We start from the raw sequence: 24,000 nt of genomic DNA on the forward strand, positions 1-24,000 counted from the left end.
TCACTCTCAGCACAACAATGGGTTGGTTCTGGGGCTCTTCCGACAGTAACGATGGCAACAAATCTCAAGACCCTCTGCGGGACCTGGACCCAAGTCTTCGGGACTTCCTTGCGAAAGAATCACCTGTCAAATACAGCTCCTCGAATCCTACAGTTGCCCCAGCATCCGTACCAGCTCCCACGCCCTCCCCCGCAAGCAAGCCTATAGCTCCCGAGCATACCACTGAAGAAGGCTCGGAGCCCAAAGTACCTCCACAGAGCCTATTCAAGGACGGGCGGTACGCTCATCTCTGGAAAACGTACCAATCGCAAGCAGAAACGGAAGCAGCGGGCAAGTCCGACCAAGAGAAGATCAACGATGTCCTGGAAGGCTACAAATACAGGAAGGCGGAGATTGGCAGAGCTGCGTTGGAGAATTGTGCCCTGGAACAATGGCAGGTCAATGAGTGCTTCAGGAATGGAGGGTGGGCCTCTCGTTTGACGATGTGCAGGACGGAGAACAGGGAGCTGGAGAGGTGTTATTTGATGCAATCGGTATATCTCTCATCCGTGTGATGCCAATTGGCCTTTGACTAATTTGATCGCAGAAATTTCTGAAGGCATTAGGGTACCTCTCGACCTTTGATCGCCCTCCCGAGCTGGACGAAAGGATTCAAATGCACGCGGACTCACTATATCATCGAATGTTAGAACAAGAGAAGGCAATTGAAGCTGCCAAGGCAGAGGGGAGACCTGTGCCTTCATTCCCTCCGCTGCTGTCCTCCAACTCGAAAAACTTACCTGTGCCGATCGACGAGAGCGGATTACAACCTTCCGATCTTAAGCCGAAAATACAAAAGGGTCTCAAGAAGAGGCTGGAAGGACTGAAAGACGACGAACGAGAGGTGGAAGAGCGGGCGATCAAAGCAGAAATTCAAGCTGGAGTACAGGTGGCCGAACAACTAGGATCCATATATGAGAAGCAGGCAGAAGAACGGAGGATACGGAAAGAGCAGGGCAAGGAGACAATTGGTGACAAGATAACTTCGATTTTCAGCTTTCGATGACCCATCCTCCTCCATCCCAAACGCCGAGAAACCCGAAGGAACGTATATGAATACCAAAGATGGGCGAGGCTACAAGTGGCCACTGTATTTTAAGGGCAGAAATACATCTTAACCAATCACAACTCTCCCAACTCAGCTTTTGCACGAGCAGGGCTGAAGTTGACCCCACCTTCGTCGAGCCTTTTTGCACAGCTTGATAAAAAATCGAGCAGCTGGACGTGTCTTTAAGGGATGGCGGCCCTTCCTCCAAGTGTGCCGTCATCGCGTCCCCTTCTCAACGATATCTACGAACCCCTCGACCTCACCTCGAAACAGCCTTCGATCCGCCTAGCTATCCTACGAGCTGCTCCACGAGAAGCCAACATCCGCATAACGCTTGCCCATGCAACCTTTGCTAGCCGACCGAGGCACCAAGCACTCTCATACATATGGGGCAAGCCGGAACCGGTGAAGGCTATCGAACTCAATGGGATAACTGTCCAGATCCGAGAGAATTTATGGTTAGCCTTGGTCCATCTGCAAGATGCTGGAGAAGAGCGAATCCTATGGATTGATGCGATATGTATCAAGTAGGCCGATGGGGAAGAGCGAAATCGACAGGTCCGGCTTACGGCATACATATACTCGCGCGCGAAGGAGGTCATCGTTTGGCTGGGACCCCAGCGGATTCCTTTGCATGAATCTGAATTTCTGGAGCTCTGCAACCGGCCATATTGGAGACGAGTCTGGATCGTTCAAGAGATTGGCGCTGCCACACGACTTCGGGTGCGTTGGGGTAACGCGTCGGCCTCTTGGGACGGCTTCTTCCAGCACGTCAGTGCACGATATGCCGAGCCTCAGATTGCTCCAGCAACGAAGCTTTTCCGTTCACGCCACGGTCGGCATGGGGATTATTTTCTGCTAGCAAATCCGATGGAAACGTGCAAGGATTCACTATGCGAGGAGCCTCGGGACAAGGTGTACGGCTATGTTGGCATCGCTCATGATAGTCAAGACGGCAGTTTTCCCATTGATTACTCGAAATCACTATTCGAACTGTACGAAGATGTTATTCGGGTTCAATATCGAAACGTGAAACTCAGTGTTATTTCAATTATCCACTTCAGTCAGCTGGTCCAACGACTTCTAGGGGGCCCCAAGCAATGTTGGGAAATTTCTCAAGGATACGACCTGGACGGCCCATCCCCTTCGCTCCCTCCAAGTCCCTCGACGAGAAGTCGAACATATTCAGAGTCAAGGGAGTCTTCGGCGGAAGCATATCCGTGGTCGGACCTTCATATGATGAGATCATTGGTATTCCAGACGCCACAAGAAGCTGGTAGGTAACTTTATTAGTCTGCGAGGAAGACATGGAAAAGTTGCGGAAGAAGAACGAGGCTTTCATGCGGGTTCTGCTTGGTTTGGGCAATGCGGACCTAGTCAAGATTCAGCCAATAGGTCACCAATTCTCGTCGCTCTGTTTATCTTCGGAAGAAACGAGGAAAGAAATGCGGGAGTCGTTCGCCTCCTTGAGGCGGGATGACAACACCATAATAACCCCAGGCGAAATGAATTCGTTAGCGTTACCTACGTTTAGATTCGGGCCCTATGTACAGGATCTTCAAGACGTACAGGACGTAAAAGGTGGTAGTGCGGAACAACCGCATCTTTTCGCCACCGGCGACGGGAAGATTGGGTTGATACCACCCACTGCTCGCTGTCAAGATCTGCTTTTCCAGTTCTGGGATTCGGATGTCGTTGCTGTAGTAAGATTCTCTGGGCTATCGCTCCAGACGAGGATTGTTGAACGAGCTGTCCTTGCAAATGATGAATATATGGGGGAGGAGAAGTTCCCAAGACCAATGGGTGTGGATACGGGATTAAACTTTGGCAAGGGTGTAGAACTGTTTGTAGACATTCGAACTCTACAACTGTTGACGCAATAGCAAATAAATTCTCTCAATCTCACCCCCAATCTACAGCCCTCGACCTCATCGACATCCCGTCACTAACGACCGAGCTCGGTGTTCTGAACACAGACGTCGAAGAAGGAACCCGACTGAGTGAAACATCGTTCGATGCACCCGCGTCAATACCAGCTACATCATCTCGCGTTCCTTCCTCCCTTCTTCTACCCCTAATCTTCTGCCGAATCCACGGCATCAGGTTGAAATACCCGCCACATGCAAAGACGCCGCACCACAGCACGAACTCCGTTGCATAGATGACCATGCCTAGGATATCGAGCTTGGGTTGGAAGACTGTCTGGTCAGCTTGCAAAAAGGAAGGGAGAGGAATGACGAACAGACGGATATAAGAGAGAAGACATCGCCTGCTGCATCAATGGCTACGAATATGAAGGAGATACCGCGGACTGTGCGGTGGATGTAGATGTCGTAGTAATGGCGAAGGACGCCGGCGGAGAGGAGGATGGTTGAGATTACGCCCAGGAGCGTGATGGGCCAGTGAAGGTTTTGTCTGAGTGCTGTCTGTATTCCGCTCCCATCAGGGATGCGACTCCAAGGTCAGGATTAGAGGGAGAGGACCTTCAGTGCAAATACCAATCCTGCTTCAATGCCACCAAATACTGTGCCGATGGCTCCAACAACGACACAACATTTTGAGATACCCCATTTCTGCATCCCAGATCAGCATCTCGCAATTTTGATGACACGAGAACTGAATTCACCCACATCATCATAATAGTAGCACTGAATCCAAGTAATCAAGCTCAACACTGTCAAGATCTGCGGCTGCACCTGCAGCGCGATGTTGAAGTGCCCCGAGACGTTGTACGCACCAAGCGGGACACCGGCACATGCCCAGAGAAGCATCATTGACCGTTGCAAACCGATTGTATTATGGCGGCGGTAGTTGATGATTATTTGAGGAATGAGCTGCGCTGTTATTTGGATGTATATAGGTGGGGAAGGCGGCGTGCGCTACCTGAACGGACCAGCAGACTGCACCGATTGTGCCGAGGACGTTGGCGGCGATTGGGATATCCATTTTGAGAACTGGTGAAATGAAAATAGGCGATTACATGGTATTCGAATGCGAGGCTGAGAGGATTGATTCGGACGGAAGCCTGATGTCTCTTGAGGATGATGTGATGAAGACGACGTAGGCGAAATGTGGAGCGCACGTGATCTAAGAATGAGCTCTCAAATTCCCGTTTTATTGTTTTGGAATTGAAGGGTGGGACTCAAATTGATGGAAAAATTTGAGAAATTACTCCATAGAGATGTATGCAGAAATCCGAGGGCGGGTGGGAGTGATTGTTGTTTTGTTGGAACCTCACAGGCGACGAGAATAGAATGCTGCCCCCCCCCCCCCCCCCTAGAAGGAATGATCTTAGATAAAGTACTTTTCTAGTCGAGGAAACGACAAATATAAAACGCTAAGCTGATGGTCCTTTACACCGGGTATCTTTCTAAACAAAACAGTTCGTCCAAACCTTCCTTCTACACAAACGCCAGTCCACCGATTGCCCTCAACACATATTCACTTTCCATTTCCCATTAGGTCCCTTCTCATATCTAATCATTGTATTTTTCTTCGCATCCTTCAACGCTTGGTTTTCCTTCCCACCGCTGACCCCATCAAGCGCATCTGCGATCGGTCTCAATAACAATGCCATCGAGAGCGCTCCCTCGGGGCCAACCTTCACACTGTTCGCCAAGTACGCCACGAGTAATAAGAAGAACAAGTGCGCCCCAGTAATGGCGCCGAGGATCGCGTAGAAGAGTTTTTGGTGCCCAACCTCAAGGACGACGCCTGGGCTCGGGGTCATGCCATCGTACCATGCGAATTTATTTTGGACTGACGCCCCATCAATCGCGCCTATGGCAAAAGTCGACAGGCTGGACCCCATGAGTGAAGCGTCTCCCTCAAGCGGGACTCCCCAAGGGCTTTCTGGCGGGTAGATATTTCCTGTCTCGCCATCGCCGTCGACAAAGCCGGTCTGCGCAATTGCGCTCGCGGCAATCTGAGCCATCTCGTCCGAAACGTACGAGAGGTTCTGGGCATCCCCGAGAGTAATACCAACGGTGATGTTGCATTTGTAGTACCAAGGATCGGTATCAGACGACTCGAAAGCCTGCACAACTTGGCATCGAGTGTTGCCAGGGCAGGTACTATTACTCGTAACCCAGTATTGCATCGCTCTGGAGTTTGGGATCATAGTGAAGATTGTGACGTTCCCCAGGGTGTCCACTATGATGTCGAGGGTCGTGCCGTCCCCGCCCTTAGTCACTTTGTGAGACTCACATGCGTATGTAGAGTTGATCAACCTCGTTGTGTAGACGGAATTAGGGCCAGGGTACTCGGCCTCAGTAGGAGAGTCCGAGAAAATAAATTGTACCACGCTGTCAGTTACATTGGGGAAAATCTGGTAGTCGGATTGGTACACCTCTCCGGCACGAGGCACTGGTGTAGTGTCGTTGCCTACCCCAAAGATGAAAGCTGATTCTCCGTACCTGGCTCGTCAGTAGAGATTCTAGTTCGCGCAGAAGGTGCTTACATGTGGGCCGTCCATGCCTGATCCTGCCAGGAAGGACTAGTGGTGTCGATTCCTTGGGGAAAGAAATAGGTCATATTGGGATAGGAAACCAACCCGGGGAGGTATTGTACATGGTTGGTATCGGGATTGAAGCCATATGTGAGTGAGATCATAGCAATTCCAGCTTGGGCAAGCTAAAGCCAGTTAGATATTGGAAGACAGCCACACGGTATACTTACAATATTGATGAATAGCCAAAATAGACATCCCAAGATGACCATAGGGCGTCGAGTTACAAATACAAGCTTAAAAAGCCTCTGCATAGAGTCTGCGTGTAGGATGAGGTCCATCTGGAGCACTGTAAGCGGTTGAATGGTAGGATGAATGCGGTGCTAACCTCAACGAGATTGCGTTTTCGGTTGCTCAGTATCACCCATCTTATGTTCAACGCCATATCCTTGAACGCGCTCGCAATGTTCAAACCGAGCGCGATACTAATTCCCGTCGTAATCGTGTTGTACACTCGCTTCGATCCTTCACTCTGCGCAGGTTTGTGCTTCCAGATAAGGGTTGCTGCCACATAGCAGATACACATTACCGCTGTGATCGCCCATCGCGCAGAACCAGCCACCAAAATATGCCTCAATTGCCTCCCAGTATTGTCTTTGTATGGTTGAAACTCGTTCGAGGTGTAGAAAGTATCGATTTTGTGAACAGGATCGTGAAGGAAGGATTGGGTCTCTGAAGCTGTTAGCATTGTCAGCAGATTCTTCTGTGGGCGGCGTAAGGGTATACTGACGGCCTTGGCCTGGAAACGACGGATTCGTGTTTTGCCGTACAAAAGTCTGCCTCATTTCGATTCCCCCAGGTCCCATATCGACAGGTCCGGCCTTGTATGAAGGGGCGGGGAAGTGCTCAGAGAGGGACGCTGGACTTATGTAAACTGTTTCTTCTGACGTGGATAAGCGCGAAAAATTCGCGGCTGGGTGTTTGTTTGGGATAGGCATCTTCGCAGATGCGGAATTAGGGTATAACAGGCTGGAGGGTCGACATGAAGTGGTTGAAGGTCGGAATATCTTCACGGATGTTCAAGGACATCCCCTTCGCAGCCCACACGTCTCACATCTTGGTACTTATTATTTCGACCGTACATGCGGCGCAGCTGGAGAGAGGCAAGGCTGGCCACTCAGGAGATTCGAACCCACGCCCATTAAAGCTTTTCGACAGAAGGGGAAGCTAAATTGCGGCTGAGCTCGTCTCATGCGTGAAAGGGGGGAAGTGAGTTGGAGCGAGGTTGGAGCAAACAGCGCACCGCCGCAGCCTCCCGAAACGCTTAACCATGCTCGTCTTAGGGCTGACCACTCTCGAGCCATCGAGGGTTTCAATCTAAATTTAGTCTGCATGTGAGAGTGAGCTATCCTATCAGAGTACAAGAACACAATGAGAAGGACTGTGATCACCTCAATTCGAATCTTCAAATAAAAAGAATTGGAGCATGTCTTTCTCTACAATCAAGATTAACGTTGCGTTATGGTTGTGAAACCGTTCCAGGTCGGGATCGACAGCCGGCAAAATATGTTTTTGACTTCTCACGGACCTGCGCCTGTCAGGCACAGTAATCCCTGGCGGGGAAAGTGACGCCACAGTCCTAGATCCGCATCCTGGCCTTTGCTGTGATTTGGCAATCCAGAGGCTGGGTCCCGCCGCCGAGGGATTTCCTTCCTAATGGATATCACGTGATATCAGATCCCAGCCCCCTCGCACCATCAGGATCCTTCACATCTGTGTCGGAGGCACTGATCGATCCTTCATATTTGCAAAACCGGTCTTTGCTTCTCACTTCATCAAAAGCCCCGCCAAACCAATCTTTGAGGTTACAAAAACTGATGCCAATGAGTTCTATTTCTTCAAGGACCAAGTTTATACCCCACGCTGATCGTATGTGTCAAACTATCCTCAATTGACACACTCACATAACCTCCACTTCCCACCTCGCCATCTCTTTTGTGGATATTATTCGGAATTGGTTTCGAATCAAGATACACAGCAACACTCAAGTTCGAAACCGGTACACAAATTGTCCCCTGACTCCCCGTCGGCGCAGTCGCAGTCAGGTAGAACAGCCCCAGTACTCGATTTTGCTGCCAATTGACAGTTATTGGTCCCTTTGGCGTCGGAACGACACCTTTTGCCCACTCAACATCTCCCGGCACAGGCTTGATAGTGTACACGGAGAAGCCAGGACCGGACGGGATGACACCGAGGACGTAGTTCGTGAGCACCGGGACGATTCCAGTTGCCCAGCCGTGAGCCATGGATGTGTAATCAGCTTCGTACGGTTGCCCATTCGGTCCAATGCCTTCCCATTGCGTGATCCCAGGGTCGTGGGTTGACATCCAGCCGTACAGTCTCCTGATCTCCTCTAAAGCACTGTCGGCAAGGCCCATGATGAACCGTGCCTCGATCTCGAAGTATGAAATGAAAGCATAAACTCGCTGTGAATACCCACCGCCCACTACGTCGTTGTCATAAAATGCGTTGCCGTACGGTCTGGCGTTTGCTTTTGAGAGGTAGGAAAGGACCGAGTGGGCTCGCGAACTGTTCGCCACCCCAGCCACAATGCTGAGGCTGTTGCCGTCCTGGGCATGGCTGTTGCAATAAGAATCTCCGCATGTACCATCATAGAATGCTCCCACTCCGGAATCAAAGTTGTAGGTGTTGATTGCGGCGGAAACTGTCTGGGCACGAACTGCCCAGCGTGTAGCATCCCCTTCCTTTGAGAGGAACTTTGCGATGGTTGCAGCATTCTGGAGGGCAAGGACGTAAAGGGCGTTGTAGTAGGTCACCGGGCCAGTTCGACCGATGAATGCGTAGTCGCCATAGCCTCCAGAAACGCCAAAGCCTTTGCTCAGCAGCTGAGTGCGGGGGTCTGTAATGGATTCATAGAATGTATCCAGAACTTTGATGATATTGGGGTAGTATTGCCGTATGTACGCCGTATCACCAGCATACATGAATAGATCATAGCTGCAAACAACCCACCATAGTGGGTAGTCTACAAGCGGTAAAGTATAGCCGTTACTGGGCAGGTCAGTTTAGCTCTCTGAGAAAGGTCATTTGACTTACATGCTTGCAGGAGGAATCCATCCATCCGACCGTTGATGGTCAGCCAAGTCCGCGAGAACGTTTCTGGACGCTTGAGGGACATTGTGGCTAAGATACGAAGTACGCGATGATACAGCAAGATCTCCAACGTACGGATCTCGATCTCTCTTTGCGCCGTCATGGAGAACCAGCTTTCCGACAATGGAAGGGCTCGCCGAGTTTCTTGGGTCGGTATCATTCACTCCGAATGTATCTGTACATAAATCCGTAGTGTAGACTCCATCAAACCACCATTGGTTGAGCTGATCATCAGAGCTTTCAAACCAGCCAGTGAAGGTGTCGGGAGTGCCGAGATATGGGGTGAAGTTCAAGCTCATGGATTCGATAGAAACCTCGCCGTAAGAGGTTGTGTACGGTGCATCGGTTTCCAACGCATCTAGATAAACTTTCACATATCTAAAACCGTGAAGGCCATCCGCACAGACCTGACTCCCATACTGACAACCGTGGTCGTCAGTCCAGGTATATGGTTTTGCTGCAACAGCAATCTTGTCACGTGAGCAAAATTCTCTTCTTCGGATTTCATTCTTTACCTGATCGCTTCCTGGTGTGATTGCATCGCCCTGTATGTGTCGGTCTGAGCTCTTTGGTAATGAATTGAAAGGCTTACGTTATATCCACGAGAGAAGTCGCTGACATTGCCTAGGTACTCGAGTGTTTCCGAGAATGCTAATCTGATACCTGGGCGGCCAGGGGTGCTATTATAAGAGCCGCCGAACGAAATGGACAGATATCCAGCAATGTTTTGACCAAAATCGACGACAACAGTCGGAGGCAGGTCTGGAGCAGAAGTGGTTCGCGGAGTCCTTGTAAAGAGCGTTGATCCCTTACCCGTCAGAAGGCCTCGGGGGTTGGTGACATTTCCCTGGGTGTAATTGGCGACAATGCGTGCAGGATACACGATCCGATTGGAAGGAGATCGAACGTATTTCTGCCAGTCGCCAGGAGCCTCGCTTGCCAGCCGTGTTTGGCCGTCATCAGGTGCCGCGTCAATGGCGTTCCATTGATATGTAAACGAGTGAAAAAGAAGGAGACTTCGGAGGAACACCATGGCAGCACCACCAACGGTTGCATCCCAAATACGGGTAACGAGTGGCTGAAGGAGGAACATTGTCGCGGCGAGGCTGTGATAGATACCTCGTAGTGGTAAATTTCATAGTTCTACAGGCGGCTGTAGATTGAATAGAGTTGTGCTTAGCGCAAGGACCTCGACCATTTTAAAATTGGCTGTTGTACGGGCCACAGCGCTAAGCGAGCTTCGGATGAAGGGGCCGAAGGGGAAAGGGGGTAGCCTAAACGCGAGCATACAAAATCAATCAACCCACCAATGCGATTGGCGTGTACAGAGAAGCTATAATAGCAATACAGACACTCGAAATGGATCTAAACTGCAAATGGGGCTCACAAAGTAGCTTAAGCTGTTGTCGTTTTGCGAGAAAAGAGGTAACACTGTGTGCCTGACAATCGCAATCTACCCCGCCAGTTTTTGCCGAAGCTAAACCACCCCCCGAAGCATCTTTCCTCCGAGTCGTGACTACATATATCTTCTCCAGTCTTTATGCACCATTCATTACATCGATCTCAGATAGAAAAGATGCATGTAAATAGAGACCTGAGCCAAGTCCGGTCTTGTAAGCAAGGTCTTTGAAGTTTCCATCCTTCAGAAATTCTGCACGCTCTGCATGCTCTACGCTTTACGCTTTACGCTTTACGCTCCCGCTCGCACGCCATGGACCGCACTTGCATTATAGGACGTTAACACACAAATAGCCCTTGAGCGATCTGCGAGGCATAGTACCGAGTACGATAGGACCATTCCTTACCTCTTAAACGCTCCCGCTGCCCCAAATATAAGTATTTCCGGCTAATTACGGACTGCCCTTTACGAGACGATAACGTCCAGGCCTTAACGTGCCGCAGTGGGTAGGCTATACAGACCCGCGGGGGGGGGGGGGGGGGGGGGGGGGGGGGGTGGTTGGGTTCTACGGGCTCAGGAGAGATCTCTGCAAGTAAGAGTGAGGCTTGGAAGGGCCTGTGGGAGGAGTAGAGAGTTCTATAGGTATAAGTAAAGAATTCAATAGTCTATAAAGAAAGAGGGAGAACTCTATAAGAGAGAGTAAGGCTTAAAAGGGCCTATTAGAGATAAGAGAGCTCTATGGCTGTAGGAGAAGTCACGTGATCTCGTTGAAAATAGTCTATATACTTTAATCCTAGTTTACAAATCAATAATATCTTTTATTAAAAACCTAATGAATGCCTTTTACTCACACGCTTTTATTCAATAACTATACGTCTGATTATTAGTTAATTCGGGCTGTGTATTAGAAGTTGTTGTGGCCTAAAAAAAGGGCGGTCGTTTTGCCATTATGAGGTCGGACCGCCTGCACTCTTGTTACCAGTACTTTCTTTGGACTTTTTAAGTTACCACCTCCGAACAACCCACCGTGCTGAAGCCTTGCATGCCTTTCCAGATATGACTTTACGTCTTCGTAGCAGTCGATTGTCCGGTTTCAGCTGAGCTTTGCGTGTTTTTGCACTTGCAGCAACCAGCGGGATGACTCGCGGTCTGAAGGGATCGATTCGACGAGAAGAGCTTTCAAACTATAATGGATTCTCTCTGGGCTATTTTGATTCCATCGAATTCTTTCTTCTGTCACTTTTGCCAGTATTGGACCATCTGCACCTCCGCTTCGGTGTTAAAGTGTACATCACGTGATTGTAACTTTCTCGCAACAAAAGAACTCTTGCCGGAACTCTTGGTATTTCCCAGGGCAAATCAGAATCTCAGATCCTTTAGAGTGATTTTATTTTCTTCTTTAAAGGGACACCGAGTCATTCCCGGGAGATCACGTTCATTTGAGCGAGTTGCGGCACAGCAACCCCTTTCCGCCCCTCACTACGGCGGGTATACTCGAAACGGTTGCCTAGATACCGACGATCATTTACATACAGTCATCCCTCTCCATCACCGACTTCAAACCAACCTCAATCAAGATCACTCTCAAGAGCCATCATGGCCTCATTTGAATACAGTGCGACCACAATTCAGGACCGCCTCGCAGCGGCAGCCTCCCAAAACATGCAACTTCTCAAGACGATCTCCGAGACCAGCTACGCCACCTCTGAGTATCAGCAAACCAACAAATTCATCGGGGATCTAAAGAAACAAATTTCTATTGAAGAGAAGAAGCTCAAAGACGTCAACCGTGCCGTGGACATCGAATATGCTCAGCACAAGAAATACCGGGATTCACATGTGAGGCGACTCGCATATAAGATCGGCGGCAAGAAAGACAAATTCGAAGCTGACGCCACCAAAGAGGAGAAAGAATGGTTGGATGCGGTTGCTATACAGCTTCAGACCAAAAAAGCCCTTGAGCACTTGAACGTCAAGCTTGCACAAATCACGAAGAAGAATGCAAATTTGATGGGCGTGATGCGCGTCCGAACCACTGCCGGTCTAGAGCTTGATGCCCTGTACAAGTCGATCTTTGATGGTCCAACACCTGAGATTCCCGAAGAAGATCAGAAAGAGAAGGAATGGTTGCAAGCGGAATTTAATTTCAACATGGCCGGAGTCATGCTCAACACCGAAAAACAGGCTGATGACATCCTCGTGGATGCTGACAAGTTCATGAACTTTGCTATCCGGGACATTATCTCAGCTCGCGAGGCTTCAGGCTATGACCTCTGGGGCGTTGGAGGTGTTTGGACGGAGATGTCTGAGAACAATTCTCTTGTCTCCTGTGAACAGAACGTTCGACAGGTTGAGATGCTCATCTTGCAGGCGCAGAGGATTCAACCGGCCGTGCGGAATATCGGCGATATGAGAGTCGCACAAATGAACTTCATGACGAATGTGGTTTTTGACAATATCTTCTCGGACCTGGATATGCGGGATCGGATCAAGCGGTCTCAGGCACAGTTGAAGATGGCTCAGGCAAATCTCACTGCTGAGCTGCAAGCGGCCAGGGAAAGAACAACGGCGGCACAGACCGAGGTGAATGGGGCTAAAGCTGTGCTGGATCAGAAGAGACTGGAGTTGCAGCACATTAGATTGGTAGCTTTGAAAAGTTGGTAAGCGAGCGCGGGATGGCTGATCGAGGAGCACCACCTCCTTACGTGATGGAAGGGCAGAAGGTTTAAAACGCTGGAAATGCTTCAAAGACGTTAATGGTTCTCCCTGCAGGTCCTCATATCTGTCTTCTCTTTAGGCCCGTCTTATATTTTGCTCGCTTTCTGTTTATGACAGCACCAAATTCCTATAGTTTGGTAGCGGGGCGTAAAGTAGCAAATATGACTTTGATGGTCATTTTTATCTCCTTTAAATCCTGTTATTTGCCTACAGTTACATGGAGAGTCTTTGATTAATACGAGCTCACATAGTACCCAGGATTATGAGCCAGCTTCTCGCGGTACTTCTCTAGCACCTCACTCTTCGAACCAAAATCAACATCCGCAGATGAAATCTTCTTATGATCCACCTCACTAACCCACTCAGCATTAAATTCCAACTCCCAACTCTCAACCATATCCTTGACATCAAGCGGCAACTTGACCTTGGATCTTCCCTGGAACCATGCAGGCTGAACCACGAACGCAAGCATCACCCTCGGCTCGTCAGTCTTATTAGGCATTCCCGCATGCCAAAACCTCAAATCCCTGATCACCAGACTACCTTTTTTTGTACAGGCTTGAATAGGTGGAGAATGTTTCCTCCTCTCCTCAACAACCTCTTTCTTGATATGCAGCAACCCAGGCTCGTGTTCATCAACAGTACTAACATGATGACTGCCAACCCAGACCTCTGTTGCCCCATTCTCAAGACTCGTATCCACCAAGTTGATATTGATAACCATAGCGAATGGGAACATGGGGTGTTTAAACTCGCAATCAGAATGTACCGGCTGTCTTCCCGTGGCCCTTAGCGCTGTGTTCCCATTCGCGTAATGAAGCACTGGTCTCGGACCAAGCATCCCAGAAAGAATCGCTGCAGCGAATGGATTACACCACACATCTTTAAACATCAGTTCGCGAGTTGGAGGCGGAGCTTGATCCATATTTTGCGTCTCTTTGCCGAAGTTGAAGTAGTGAAACGGATCAGTTGCTATCTCGAGGGCTTCGGCCGATGTGATGGCACGTGCGTCACGTGGTAGCGCTGTGGTGTGGCGCTACTGCCACATTAGGTAGCTTCGTAGCAGTAGAATTGATCATCTTCTTTCTCCTCCTTCTTGTTATTCAACATGGTAGCAATGCCGATAAATCGGCTGTGAAAGCACGAATTTGACGTCTACTATCGTAGCACGATTGACCAGGAGATCAAGCGCTTCCGCCACGAATCACTGCGGCGCTATCGAACGTCCCTCGTAGTCCATATGTAACGACGCTCAATAGCACCACCACGAACCCCATTAATCAAGACACTTCAACGATCGAACCGAACTTCTCCTCGAAGCATAGGAACGAACGACCAGAAGCTATAATGTAGATAGCAAACCCACTACCGGTATCCTCTCCTATACCTAAAAAGCAAGGCAAGAACCGAATACGAGCTGCTAACGGGCAATATACGTTTAATCCCGATTCCTCTCCTATACTCAGTGACTTGGGTACTAGTAAAGTAATAACAAAGCTAATGGCCCCAAAACTCGATATTAACGCTATTCTCGAAATAGTAATAGCGCTAATAACGGTTCTAATCAAAAGTATAGCCGGCCCCTCCCACACGTCACTAATAAATCAAGAAGAATTACCCTAACTAATAGAACGTTACCATCGGACTATATCCGATATATATTAATATTATAGAACCACCTCAGATCTAACATTTCTATAATAAATTAATACCTTAGTATTTCCGGAATCACGACTAGTAGCCTTTGCCAAATAATAGCCATTGCTAATAGTAGAGTTATTAGTAGTATTACGGCCCTTACTATATTAGGAATTAATACCCTCGAGGCTTATAACTCTAAACCACTAAATACCCGAAAAGCAAGAGAAATACTAAGCTAGTAAGGAAACCAATATCTATAATACTAGTTCTAAGGTATTACTATAATATACTTTACTCTATAGACTATAATATACCTCTACTATTCCAGATATCTTAGCTAGAAGAACCTCGGGTTAATAGAATACTCTTTGCTTCTAATTATTTATTTTAAGATACCTTTTTTTCCGTAATATTAGAGGTAATAATAGCAGACTATTTCCCAGACTATAATACTTCTTTATAAATATTAATAATATAATATTCCTAATATTATTATAAAATCCATTATAATTATTATCTAGTACCGAGATCTAATACTTTAAGATATAATAGAAGAAGGATACTATAATAATTATAGAAATTAGTAAAGAACTTAATAATAATAGCTTTCTATATCTCGGAAATATTCTAATAACGGGAAATATTACTATAGCCAAGACATTTCTATGGGTTATAGATAGTAATACCCGATAATAGCTAAGAGCAAAGGCCTTAGAGACTATTTATAACCAGAATATATTAATATTAGAAGTAGTAGTCTTTACTTGCTTCCTAAAATAATTCCGGAAAGGATCTCCTAAAAATAAGGCTATTAATACCGTATTAGAGATCTCTTATTATAGTAGAGAGAATACCGGATAAAAAGAATAATAATTTAGAGCTATATCCCGAATTTCCTAAATATTATATAATAGTAAATAATAGAATACCAGAGGTTAAGGCAAGACTAGCTTTTAATTATATAATATTAGTAATATACTTCCGGATAATAATAATAATAAAGATTTCTCGAATAATAAATATAATTATTACTATTATTTTAAGAAATTTAAATACTATAAGAAGTAATACTAGACTAGGACTATTACCCAAAATTGCTAATATTCTAGTAAGAATAAAGAATACTAGAATAATTATAAAGTACTATTTTATAGAGTTAAAAAACTAAGAATTAATAAAGTTAGTATCTTTAATAGTATACTAGATACCCTATTTACTATTATTTATAGTAAATACTTAATAATACTAGTAAATATATATAAAAATTACCTAGTTCTTATTATCTTACTATTATATATAAAGAATAAGGTAATAACCTAGTTTAATAGACTAGAAAATAAAGTTATTATTCTTATAATAAAATTAATTAAAAAGTAAAAGATTTAGCTAATATAATACTTCTATACTAACTCTTTCTAGGCCTTAGTAAAAGCAGATAATATATAATACTACTTTAATAATAAAACAAAGATAAATATTAAAGAATATATCTCTAGGAAATATAAATTATATAGAGAAGCTAGTAAGACAAATTAAGATAATATTATTTACTATATCTATAATAGCCTAGACTCTATTCTTATAATAGTAATATTTCTTTAAGAAATAAATAATATAATAAATAACTTTTAAGCTAAAGTATATACTATAAAATACTAGGTAAGATAGTAATTTAAATAACTCTAAATATACCTTAATATTATTAAAAAACAGAACTAAGATATGAGAAAACTTATTAAATAGTCCTAAGTTTAGTATATTATTCCGATAAGTAATTTTTAATAAAATATATATTACTTTAATAATAATTATTTTAGTAAGTTTAGTTATAATAAGCTAGAGAAACCCTTAAAAATATTATTTAAGGAAATTACAGAAAAAGTAAAAATAATTCTATTTATATACTACTTATTAGAGATTAAATAAATAGATAATATCCTATAAAACTAGTTAGAAATAAGTAATACTTCTTTAGTAAGCTCTTTCTAATATTAATATAATAGATATAAAAATAACTAGAGTAATAACGGAAATAACTAGAATAATAACGGAAATAACTAGAATAATAATAGTAATAACTAGAATAATAATAGTAATAGCTAGTACTTCTATAATAATTACTAGAATAATAATAATAATAGAAACGGATTTATATTTTAATAAGTTCATACCTTTATTATTAATATAAATAATAGAGAGAAGAAATATATTATAGTTAATTAGGATACTTATAAATAATATTAGAATAAGTATTATACTAATACTTTTATTATTAGAATAAACTAAGATACTAATAATAAAATTACTCCTAATTCTTTATTATTCGGGGAGAAAAGAAATTTCTAAGCAGGTTACTAGGATAAAAGCCGAGCCCGCCTTTCTAGTATCTTTTATTACTACTAATATTAATAACTACTTTGCTTTTTAGTACTTTTATATACTTAGTAATAATAAGAATTAAGGAAATATATTTAGAAATAGAAAGCAAACTAAAGGTTAGCCATATTACAAAAATATAATATATCCCGGCTTTACTAGTTCCTATACTAATAAATTAAATTATTATTACTAATCTTATAATATTATCCAGATCTATACTAATAAAAACTAATATAGTAATATATAATAACCTATAAGACCTTAATAACTCTAATAACGAGATACTCGTTATATTAATAATATAACTAAAACCTCTAGCCAGGCTAATAACTAAATCAAGTATAGTATACTAGTTACTAATAGTTATAAACTCGGATAAAGATAATATTATTTATATTAAGGATAACTTACTAGAAAAAGCCAAAGAGCTACTACCGGATATTAATAGTAATATATTCTTACCTTATCTAGAAAGTTCAGAAACCAAATATATATTATAGGAAATAATACCTATTCCTGTTTCGGAATTAGAAAATAATAATAAGATAATAAAGCTTTTAAAATACTTTACTTTAAAAAGAAAGCAAAAAATATTAAAGAAAATAGTAATTTTTATTAATAAAGTATTATATGCTTTAAATATAAATACCCGAGATATTATATATATATTAGATAGCTAAACTCAGTTATTTTATCCTAATACCGGGTCTCCTATAATCCTAATTAATAGACTAATATTATAAAAGAAGTTTCCCTAGCTAGTAAAGATATTATTATTATAAGAGAACTAGTTATAATTAATAAAAGTAGGCTATAGCCCTATTATAAAAACCTTTATTAGCCTACTAGTATCTTGCTTTACTATAAATAAGTAAATAGTATATTTCCTACTAGAAATTAGCTATATAATTAACTATTTACTAGATAGAATCTTATTAGGAACGTGGTTTTTAAAAAAGTATTAACTTTATTTTAAATAGAAAAAGAAAAATAAAGCAAATTACTTTAAAGTCGGGAATACTAAAAACCTAATATTTATCTCTATACTAATATTTTCTAAAAAGAGGCAAATATACCGGGTTACTAGGGTTTACCTTACTAAAGTAGTTACTATAATACTAGAAATAGGAATTAATTTTCTAGTATAATATAAAGTATTTCTATTATAAAAAATAGAATACCTATTATAGCTAGTTATATAAAGAAATAAGGTAATCTATTACTTTAGCTTTATAGTTAATAGTATAACTAATAGAATACCTTAACTAATACTATATACTAACTTTAGTAATATTCTAATTTATTTACTAAAAAATACTTATATTAGAATATTAGTAAAATATTTAGACCTTAATAGTAAAGAAATAAAGGTTCTTATAAACCTAGCAGAAGTTTTTAATAGTAATAATACCAAGTTTCTTCTAATATTATATAGAGAGCCTATTTAGTAACTACTTATAATAATTTATTCTTATATATATTAATAATATTATTATATTTTCTAGAATAATTAAATAATACTTATATAACCTGAGTATAGTACTCTTACTATTTAAGAAGTCCGGTATTATGCTTTCTATTACTAAATACTACTTCCTATAGCTAAGTATATAGATATTAGGTTATAAGATATTAAGACTTAGGCTTAGTATCCTAGAAAACAAGATTAAAGTAATTAAAACATAGAACTTCCCAGAGAATTTAGTATAGCTAGAGACTATTATTAGCTTTTTCGAATACTATTATAAATTTATTAATTATTATACCAAGATTACGGAATTATTTATAGAATTAAAAATAGCAGACTTTAGGAATAGACTAAAGAAAGGCAGGAAAAGAGTTAATTTTACTAAAGTAATACTAATATTCTTATCTTTATATATTACTATTTAGCCAGAAAGTAAGAAAAAGAAAAAGAAAGTTCTATTAGTAAAAAGTAAGCCTAATAATAACTTTATAAACTATTACTATAAAGCCTTTAAGACTATATAGAATATACTATATAAAGTACTAATATTAGTATTTTCTGACTTTATAAAACCTTTTATTCTTTATATTAATAATAGCTTAGAATATAGATTTGAAATAGCTATATACTAAATTAATAATAATAATAAAGAGAAACCCGTTTTTTACTTATCTAAAATATTAATACTAGTAGAAGCAAATTACTAGCCACCTAAACTTAAAATAACAGGTCTAGTTTAGATACTAAAAAAGCTACTATATTACCTTAATAATAACTAGTTTATTATATATATAGATTATTAAGCTATAGTAAATACTTTTAAGGATAGGGGGCCTTTAAATAGAAAAAATAACTGCTTAATAAACTAGAAGCTATTTCTGATATAATATACTAAGAATATAGAAATATATTATAAAACAAGAAAAATATATTAGAATATAAATACTTTATCTCAGGTTAAAATAGTAATAAATAACTCATATTCTAAAGAAATTAATACCCTATTCCAAATACTATATAAATTAAAGTAAGGTAATATAATAATACTTATAGTTTATTATACTATAATATGGAAAGTAAATTACTATATATATTATTACCTTCTAGTATAAATAAGGTTAGTAATAAATATAACTACCGAGGCTATAGCTATATTACTATTAATATTCCCGGAATATAATAGTATAAATTCGGTTTTAATAGTAAATAAAACATATACTATAGCTTTATATCTTAATAAATAGTTTATAGCCGCTATTATTCGTAAATACTTAAGAAATAAGAGCTTTAGTAAACTATATCGGAATATACTCTAATATTTATAGAACTTACTAAAGGTAAAATAACTAATAATATTTAAGTCTTTTTATTTTAATACTAAAACGAAATTATTATTCTTTTATAAAGATAATAAAAATAAGAAATTATATATACCTAATAAATTTATTAAAGCTATACTTAAGATAGCTTATAATAATAGGATATATATTAGATTAAATAGAACCTATAACTATTTATAGAAATATATTTTTATCTTATAACTAGTAAAATAAAATAAGATATATATAATATATTATCTCATTTATAGGGCTATAAAACCGGACTAATATATATCCAAGAAATTACTTAAGCCTATTTTACTACTAGTAAAATAACTAGCTATATTCTATATTAATCTAGTAATAAATTTATTATAATTAAAATAAGGCTATAATATAATACTACCTATAATAAACTAATTAACTAAATAAGTATAAGTTTTAAGAGACTATAAAGATTAATTAGCCGAGAACTAGGCTAGAGAATACTATAAATAGATATATAAAAAAGTAGACTTACTAGAAAGAATTATATCTAACCGAGATAATAGATTCTTCTTAGCCTTTTAATAAGAGATTTATAATATAGTAAATATTAAGCTTGCTTTTATAATAGTATATAATATAAAAGCAAATAGCTAGTCTAAGTAAACTAACTAGACTATTATTTATACCTTATACTATATAATTACTAGTAAATTTAACTAGTTAAACTAGGAGAATCTATTACTAATACTTATATATATTTTAAATACCTTAATTAATATCTTTATAAGATTCTTATTATATAAATTTTATTATACTAAATAACTACTATTTCCTTTTTTTATATAAGTAATATAGTTATTATTACTTATAAAGCAGAATACTAAAGACTTTATAAAAGCCTATAAACTCCTATTTAAAAATACTAGATAAGTACTAGCTCTTACTTAGGTATAGATAAAGTAATACTATAATAATAGAAAAAGAGATATCTAGTTTTAAGAAAATAATAAAATATAGCTTAAGCTAGTAAAAGAAATTAAAATAGAATATTATTTACTAAAAAACTAGATAAAACTATTTTTTAAAAAAATAGGGCTATATATAATTAAATATATTATCTTACTATTATTATATAAGATAATACTATTAGATTAGCTTAAGATATATCTAGTTATAGCTATTAAATATCTAGAGAAAAAGGAAAGTAATTTATACTAGAGAAAATTACTAGAACTAGGCCTAATTTAATAGGATAAATATAATAAATATATTATTAATAAGATTATATAAAAAGAAATAAGAAGTAAAATAAAATAACGAGATAGGTATTCTTAGTATCTAGTCTATTATTATAGTTATAATAAAAAGAAATAGTAAGATAATTTAATCTTATAATAAGATATTCTATAACTTATATAGAAGTTCAAATAAGCCTTTTTATTAGATAGCTAGGGATACTAAGTATAGTAATAAATGAAATTTTAATATATAATATTATTATTATAAGTTTTATTTTCCGTTAGTATTAAATAGAGGTATTTTCCTTTAATACTAGATAATGAAATATTTTTTACTATATTTATTATATAATTATAATATTTTTTATTTATATTATATTTTTTTAATTATAATAATAATAGCCTTATATTACTATATTTTGCTTTTATACTAATAGTATATACGAGCTAAATATAGTTATAGTTATAATAGAAATATAGAAGTATAAAGTAAAGAAAGTTATAGAAATAATAATAAAAAAAGCAAGAATAACTCTAACTATTTTAAAAACCATTATTATAGCTATAATTAAACTTTTCTTAATTCCCAAAAAGTTTATTACTCTATAATAATATACTCGTGAAATATAATTAGCTAGAATAAGTATTAGAAAAAGATATAAGAATAGTAATCTAGAAAATATTAAATAGGATATTTTAGTATATAAGAAAATCTTTTAGGATAATATATAAAATACGAATTTAAGAATAAATAGATACTATTTATATAGTATTAACTAGGTTACTATAGTTTATTATAGTAGTTCTAGTATTAATTACTATAGTAATAAATACTTTTCCTATATTATTAATAACTTAACTTTTAATACTAAAGCTAACCTATTATAGGTTAGTAAGAGTAATAACTATAGGCCTATTAATATAAGAGTATATAATAATTACCTAGAAGCTATATAATTTATTTTTACTATTATATATAATATTAATTTATTTATATTTTTATTCTTTAATATAGCTCCGGATAAATACTTATATCCTAATTATATTTACTATAGAATAATATATATATTATAAGTATATATTTATAACTATTCTTATAATAATATTATGGGCCTAGATAAATATATTAGTTATATTTACTATAGTAATAATAATTCGAATATTATCTTTCTTAGTAAAGAAAGCTTTAGTAAGGTATTAGTTACTAATAAGAAATAGGCAAATTTCTATTATTATTTTATTAATATTATTATAGGCCTTAATAGTAATAACTCTTTAGTTATAGTATATTTAGAAAAATAATATTATTAAGCGGAATTTATAAAAAGTAAGAAATTCTTCTAGCTATTAGGTATAATAAGCTCTTTTATAATAGCTATAAGTTTACTATACTAATAACTCGAGTTTCTATAATAAGATAGTAATTATATACTAGATAAATAAAGTAGAAATACTATTTTAGTAATAGTACTTACCCGAGATTATAATATAAATATTTCTATATTTAAAATATTTAGCTATACTATATTCTTTACTATAGCTAGCTAAGTAATATATAAAATAGGAGCAAAATAGGAAAAAATAGTATTAATAGTTTAGAAAGAACTTATCTAGTAAATAAACTAAATTATTAATACCTTAGTAGGCTTCTATACTACTAATACTATAACCTACTAACTAATATTATTTTTTATAGCAGATCTAGAAATCTAGCTAGTTAAGCTATAATATGACTTAGTAGATTATATTACCTTAGAGAAGCGTTTTAGGCTTAATATAAGTCATATTATAACTAGTATTTCTATAGGCTTATATATTCTCTATATATTATTAGAATATATTTTATTATAAAATAATAAATAGGTAATCTTACTTATTATTATAGTAATCTAAATAATAACTAGCTCTCTAATAATACTAGTTATTTAAAAGCGAATAGACTAGATAATAGCTATTAATACTTCTAATAATAATACTATATAAAACTAACTACCTATTATATCTAATAAATAGTATACTATTTCCTTTATTACGGAATATGGCGAGTAATTGGACTATTTAATCCAGAATACCTTAGCTAGAACAAGATTACTAGATACTCTAATAAAGAGAATTAGTTTTAGTAGCCCAAAGCTATTAGGGTTACTAGAAGAACTTTAGTATGCTTCTTTATATACTAAATAATAAGCTAACAAGAGTAGTAATAACTTTGGAAGTAATTAAAGTAATATTACTAGCGAAAATTATACTAGTAGTAATAACTAATATCCCGCTAGCTAATACTAGAAGCATATATATTTACTAAATAACCCCAAATAATAAGCTACTATTAGAGCGATATATAAGGAATTCTCCGTTAGTTATAAGAACTTAAAGAGTAATACCAAGATTATTCTAGAGGTATATATTAATGGCAAGTAGCTTGGCTTATTAGAACTTGGGAGAAAGCATAGTATTATAGTTATAGTTAAGAGTAAGAAGAATGGGAAGTAGATATTATAATAGAGGCAGATTATGGCAAAGTAGGTTATAGCTTTATGAAAGTTTTTGTACAGATAATTATTTCTTTTTTTCTTTTTTTCCTTATTATTATTTTACTACGAAGCTTCTGCTACAGGAGTAGTATTTTTTCCTCTTTGGCGGGGGGAGATGTAATGGCACGTGCGTCACGTGGTAGCGCTGTGGTGTGGCGCTACTGCCACATTAGGTAGCTTCGTAGCAGTAGAATTAATCATCTTCTTTCTCCTCCTTCTTGTTATTCAACAGCCGAGAGGATGGCGTTCAGGGTGTCAAGGTGGGCTGTGTCGATCGCGTTCTCGAGGACAACGATCCCATCGCAATGGAGGAAGGCAATTGCTTCTAATATGAGTTCGTTGGTTGCGAGTCCGGCTTGGCGGATGGACTCGGGGATGTGGATTGTGTGGATTGCTCGCTCGTGGTTGTGAGTTCTGGGGGGACTCTTTTCTATGGGCAATTCCTGGATGGGATTTTGAAAGCTGTCTTGTGACATGTTTGAACCGGGAAATGCCCAAACACGGAACTGTTGCAAGAGAATGGGTTGTTATACTGAAGAACGAATGGTATGGGCTCCGCCGACCCCACTCTCAGTGGATGCGGGGTAAAATGATCTTCAGGTTCGCCG

The 24,000-nt window shown here is 38.7% G+C and overlaps 7 protein-coding genes across 7 annotated transcripts; 3 read left to right on the forward strand and 4 right to left on the reverse strand.

Moving 5' to 3' along the window:
• Window positions 1-17: 17 nt before the first annotated feature.
• Window positions 18-1,045, forward strand: K444DRAFT_544942 (uncharacterized protein; the record flags this gene model as incomplete). The annotated part of the gene is made up of 2 exons (XM_024876093.1): window positions 18-533; window positions 587-1,045. 2 exons carry the CDS (start codon window positions 18-20, stop codon window positions 1,043-1,045), a joined length of 975 nt encoding a protein of 324 aa, XP_024727828.1.
• Window positions 1,046-2,171: 1,126 nt separating this feature from the next.
• Window positions 2,172-3,114, forward strand: K444DRAFT_221527 (uncharacterized protein). Its single transcript, XM_024871146.1, has one exon. The coding sequence runs from the start codon at window positions 2,395-2,397 to the stop codon at window positions 2,968-2,970; it is 576 nt and encodes a 191-aa protein (XP_024727829.1). The 5' UTR covers window positions 2,172-2,394; the 3' UTR covers window positions 2,971-3,114.
• On the reverse strand, window positions 3,041-4,347 carry K444DRAFT_573295 (PQ loop repeat protein; the record flags this gene model as incomplete). Its single annotated transcript, XM_024877397.1, has 5 exons — window positions 3,971-4,347; window positions 3,718-3,921; window positions 3,571-3,660; window positions 3,330-3,513; window positions 3,041-3,285 (listed from the first exon to the last, which is right to left on the reverse strand). Coding segments are annotated over exons 1-5 (786 nt in total), but the record flags the coding sequence as incomplete, so codon positions are not given.
• Window positions 4,348-4,363: 16 nt separating this feature from the next.
• Window positions 4,364-6,804, reverse strand: K444DRAFT_601084 (uncharacterized protein). The gene is made up of 5 exons (XM_024878654.1): window positions 6,325-6,804; window positions 5,923-6,272; window positions 5,765-5,875; window positions 5,547-5,719; window positions 4,364-5,502 (listed from the first exon to the last, which is right to left on the reverse strand). Exons 1-5 carry the CDS (start codon window positions 6,530-6,532, stop codon window positions 4,518-4,520), a joined length of 1,827 nt encoding a protein of 608 aa, XP_024727831.1. The 5' UTR covers window positions 6,533-6,804; the 3' UTR covers window positions 4,364-4,517.
• A 628-nt stretch (window positions 6,805-7,432) lies between these two features.
• Window positions 7,433-9,741, reverse strand: K444DRAFT_543881 (glycoside hydrolase family 78 protein; the record flags this gene model as incomplete). Its single annotated transcript, XM_024875999.1, has 4 exons — window positions 7,433-8,606; window positions 8,652-9,178; window positions 9,224-9,274; window positions 9,301-9,741. The coding sequence occupies 4 exons, from the start codon at window positions 9,739-9,741 to the stop codon at window positions 7,433-7,435; spliced, it is 2,193 nt and encodes a 730-aa protein (XP_024727832.1).
• Window positions 9,742-11,631: 1,890 nt separating this feature from the next.
• K444DRAFT_620119 (uncharacterized protein) lies at window positions 11,632-13,151 on the forward strand. Its single transcript, XM_024881641.1, has one exon. The coding sequence runs from the start codon at window positions 11,704-11,706 to the stop codon at window positions 12,769-12,771; it is 1,068 nt and encodes a 355-aa protein (XP_024727833.1). The 5' UTR covers window positions 11,632-11,703; the 3' UTR covers window positions 12,772-13,151.
• On the reverse strand, window positions 13,058-23,868 carry K444DRAFT_545867 (uncharacterized protein; the record flags this gene model as incomplete). Its single annotated transcript, XM_024876177.1, has 2 exons — window positions 13,058-13,801; window positions 23,623-23,868. 2 exons carry the CDS (start codon window positions 23,866-23,868, stop codon window positions 13,058-13,060), a joined length of 990 nt encoding a protein of 329 aa, XP_024727834.1.
• Between the last annotated feature and the right edge of the window lie 132 nt (window positions 23,869-24,000).

Source organism: Hyaloscypha bicolor (genome assembly GCF_002865645.1).
Source record: "Hyaloscypha bicolor E unplaced genomic scaffold K444scaffold_182, whole genome shotgun sequence".
NCBI classification, from domain to species: Eukaryota; Fungi; Ascomycota; class Leotiomycetes; order Helotiales; family Hyaloscyphaceae; genus Hyaloscypha; species Hyaloscypha bicolor.

Coding starts and splice junctions, on each gene's coding strand:
- K444DRAFT_221527 (XM_024871146.1), top strand. CDS start 2,395: ATGGAAAAGTTGCGGAAGAAGAACGAGGCTTTCATGCGGGTTCTGCTT.
- K444DRAFT_601084 (XM_024878654.1), bottom strand. CDS start 6,532: ATGCCTATCCCAAACAAACACCCAGCCGCGAATTTTTCGCGCTTATCC. Junction 5,876..5,922: donor GAAAACGCAATCTCGTTGAG/GTTAGCACCGCA, acceptor ACAGTGCTCCAG/ATGGACCTCATCCTACACGC. Junction 5,503..5,546: donor CAGGCATGGACGGCCCACAT/GTAAGCACCTTC, acceptor CTGACGAGCCAG/GTACGGAGAATCAGCTTTCA.
- K444DRAFT_620119 (XM_024881641.1), top strand. CDS start 11,704: ATGGCCTCATTTGAATACAGTGCGACCACAATTCAGGACCGCCTCGCA.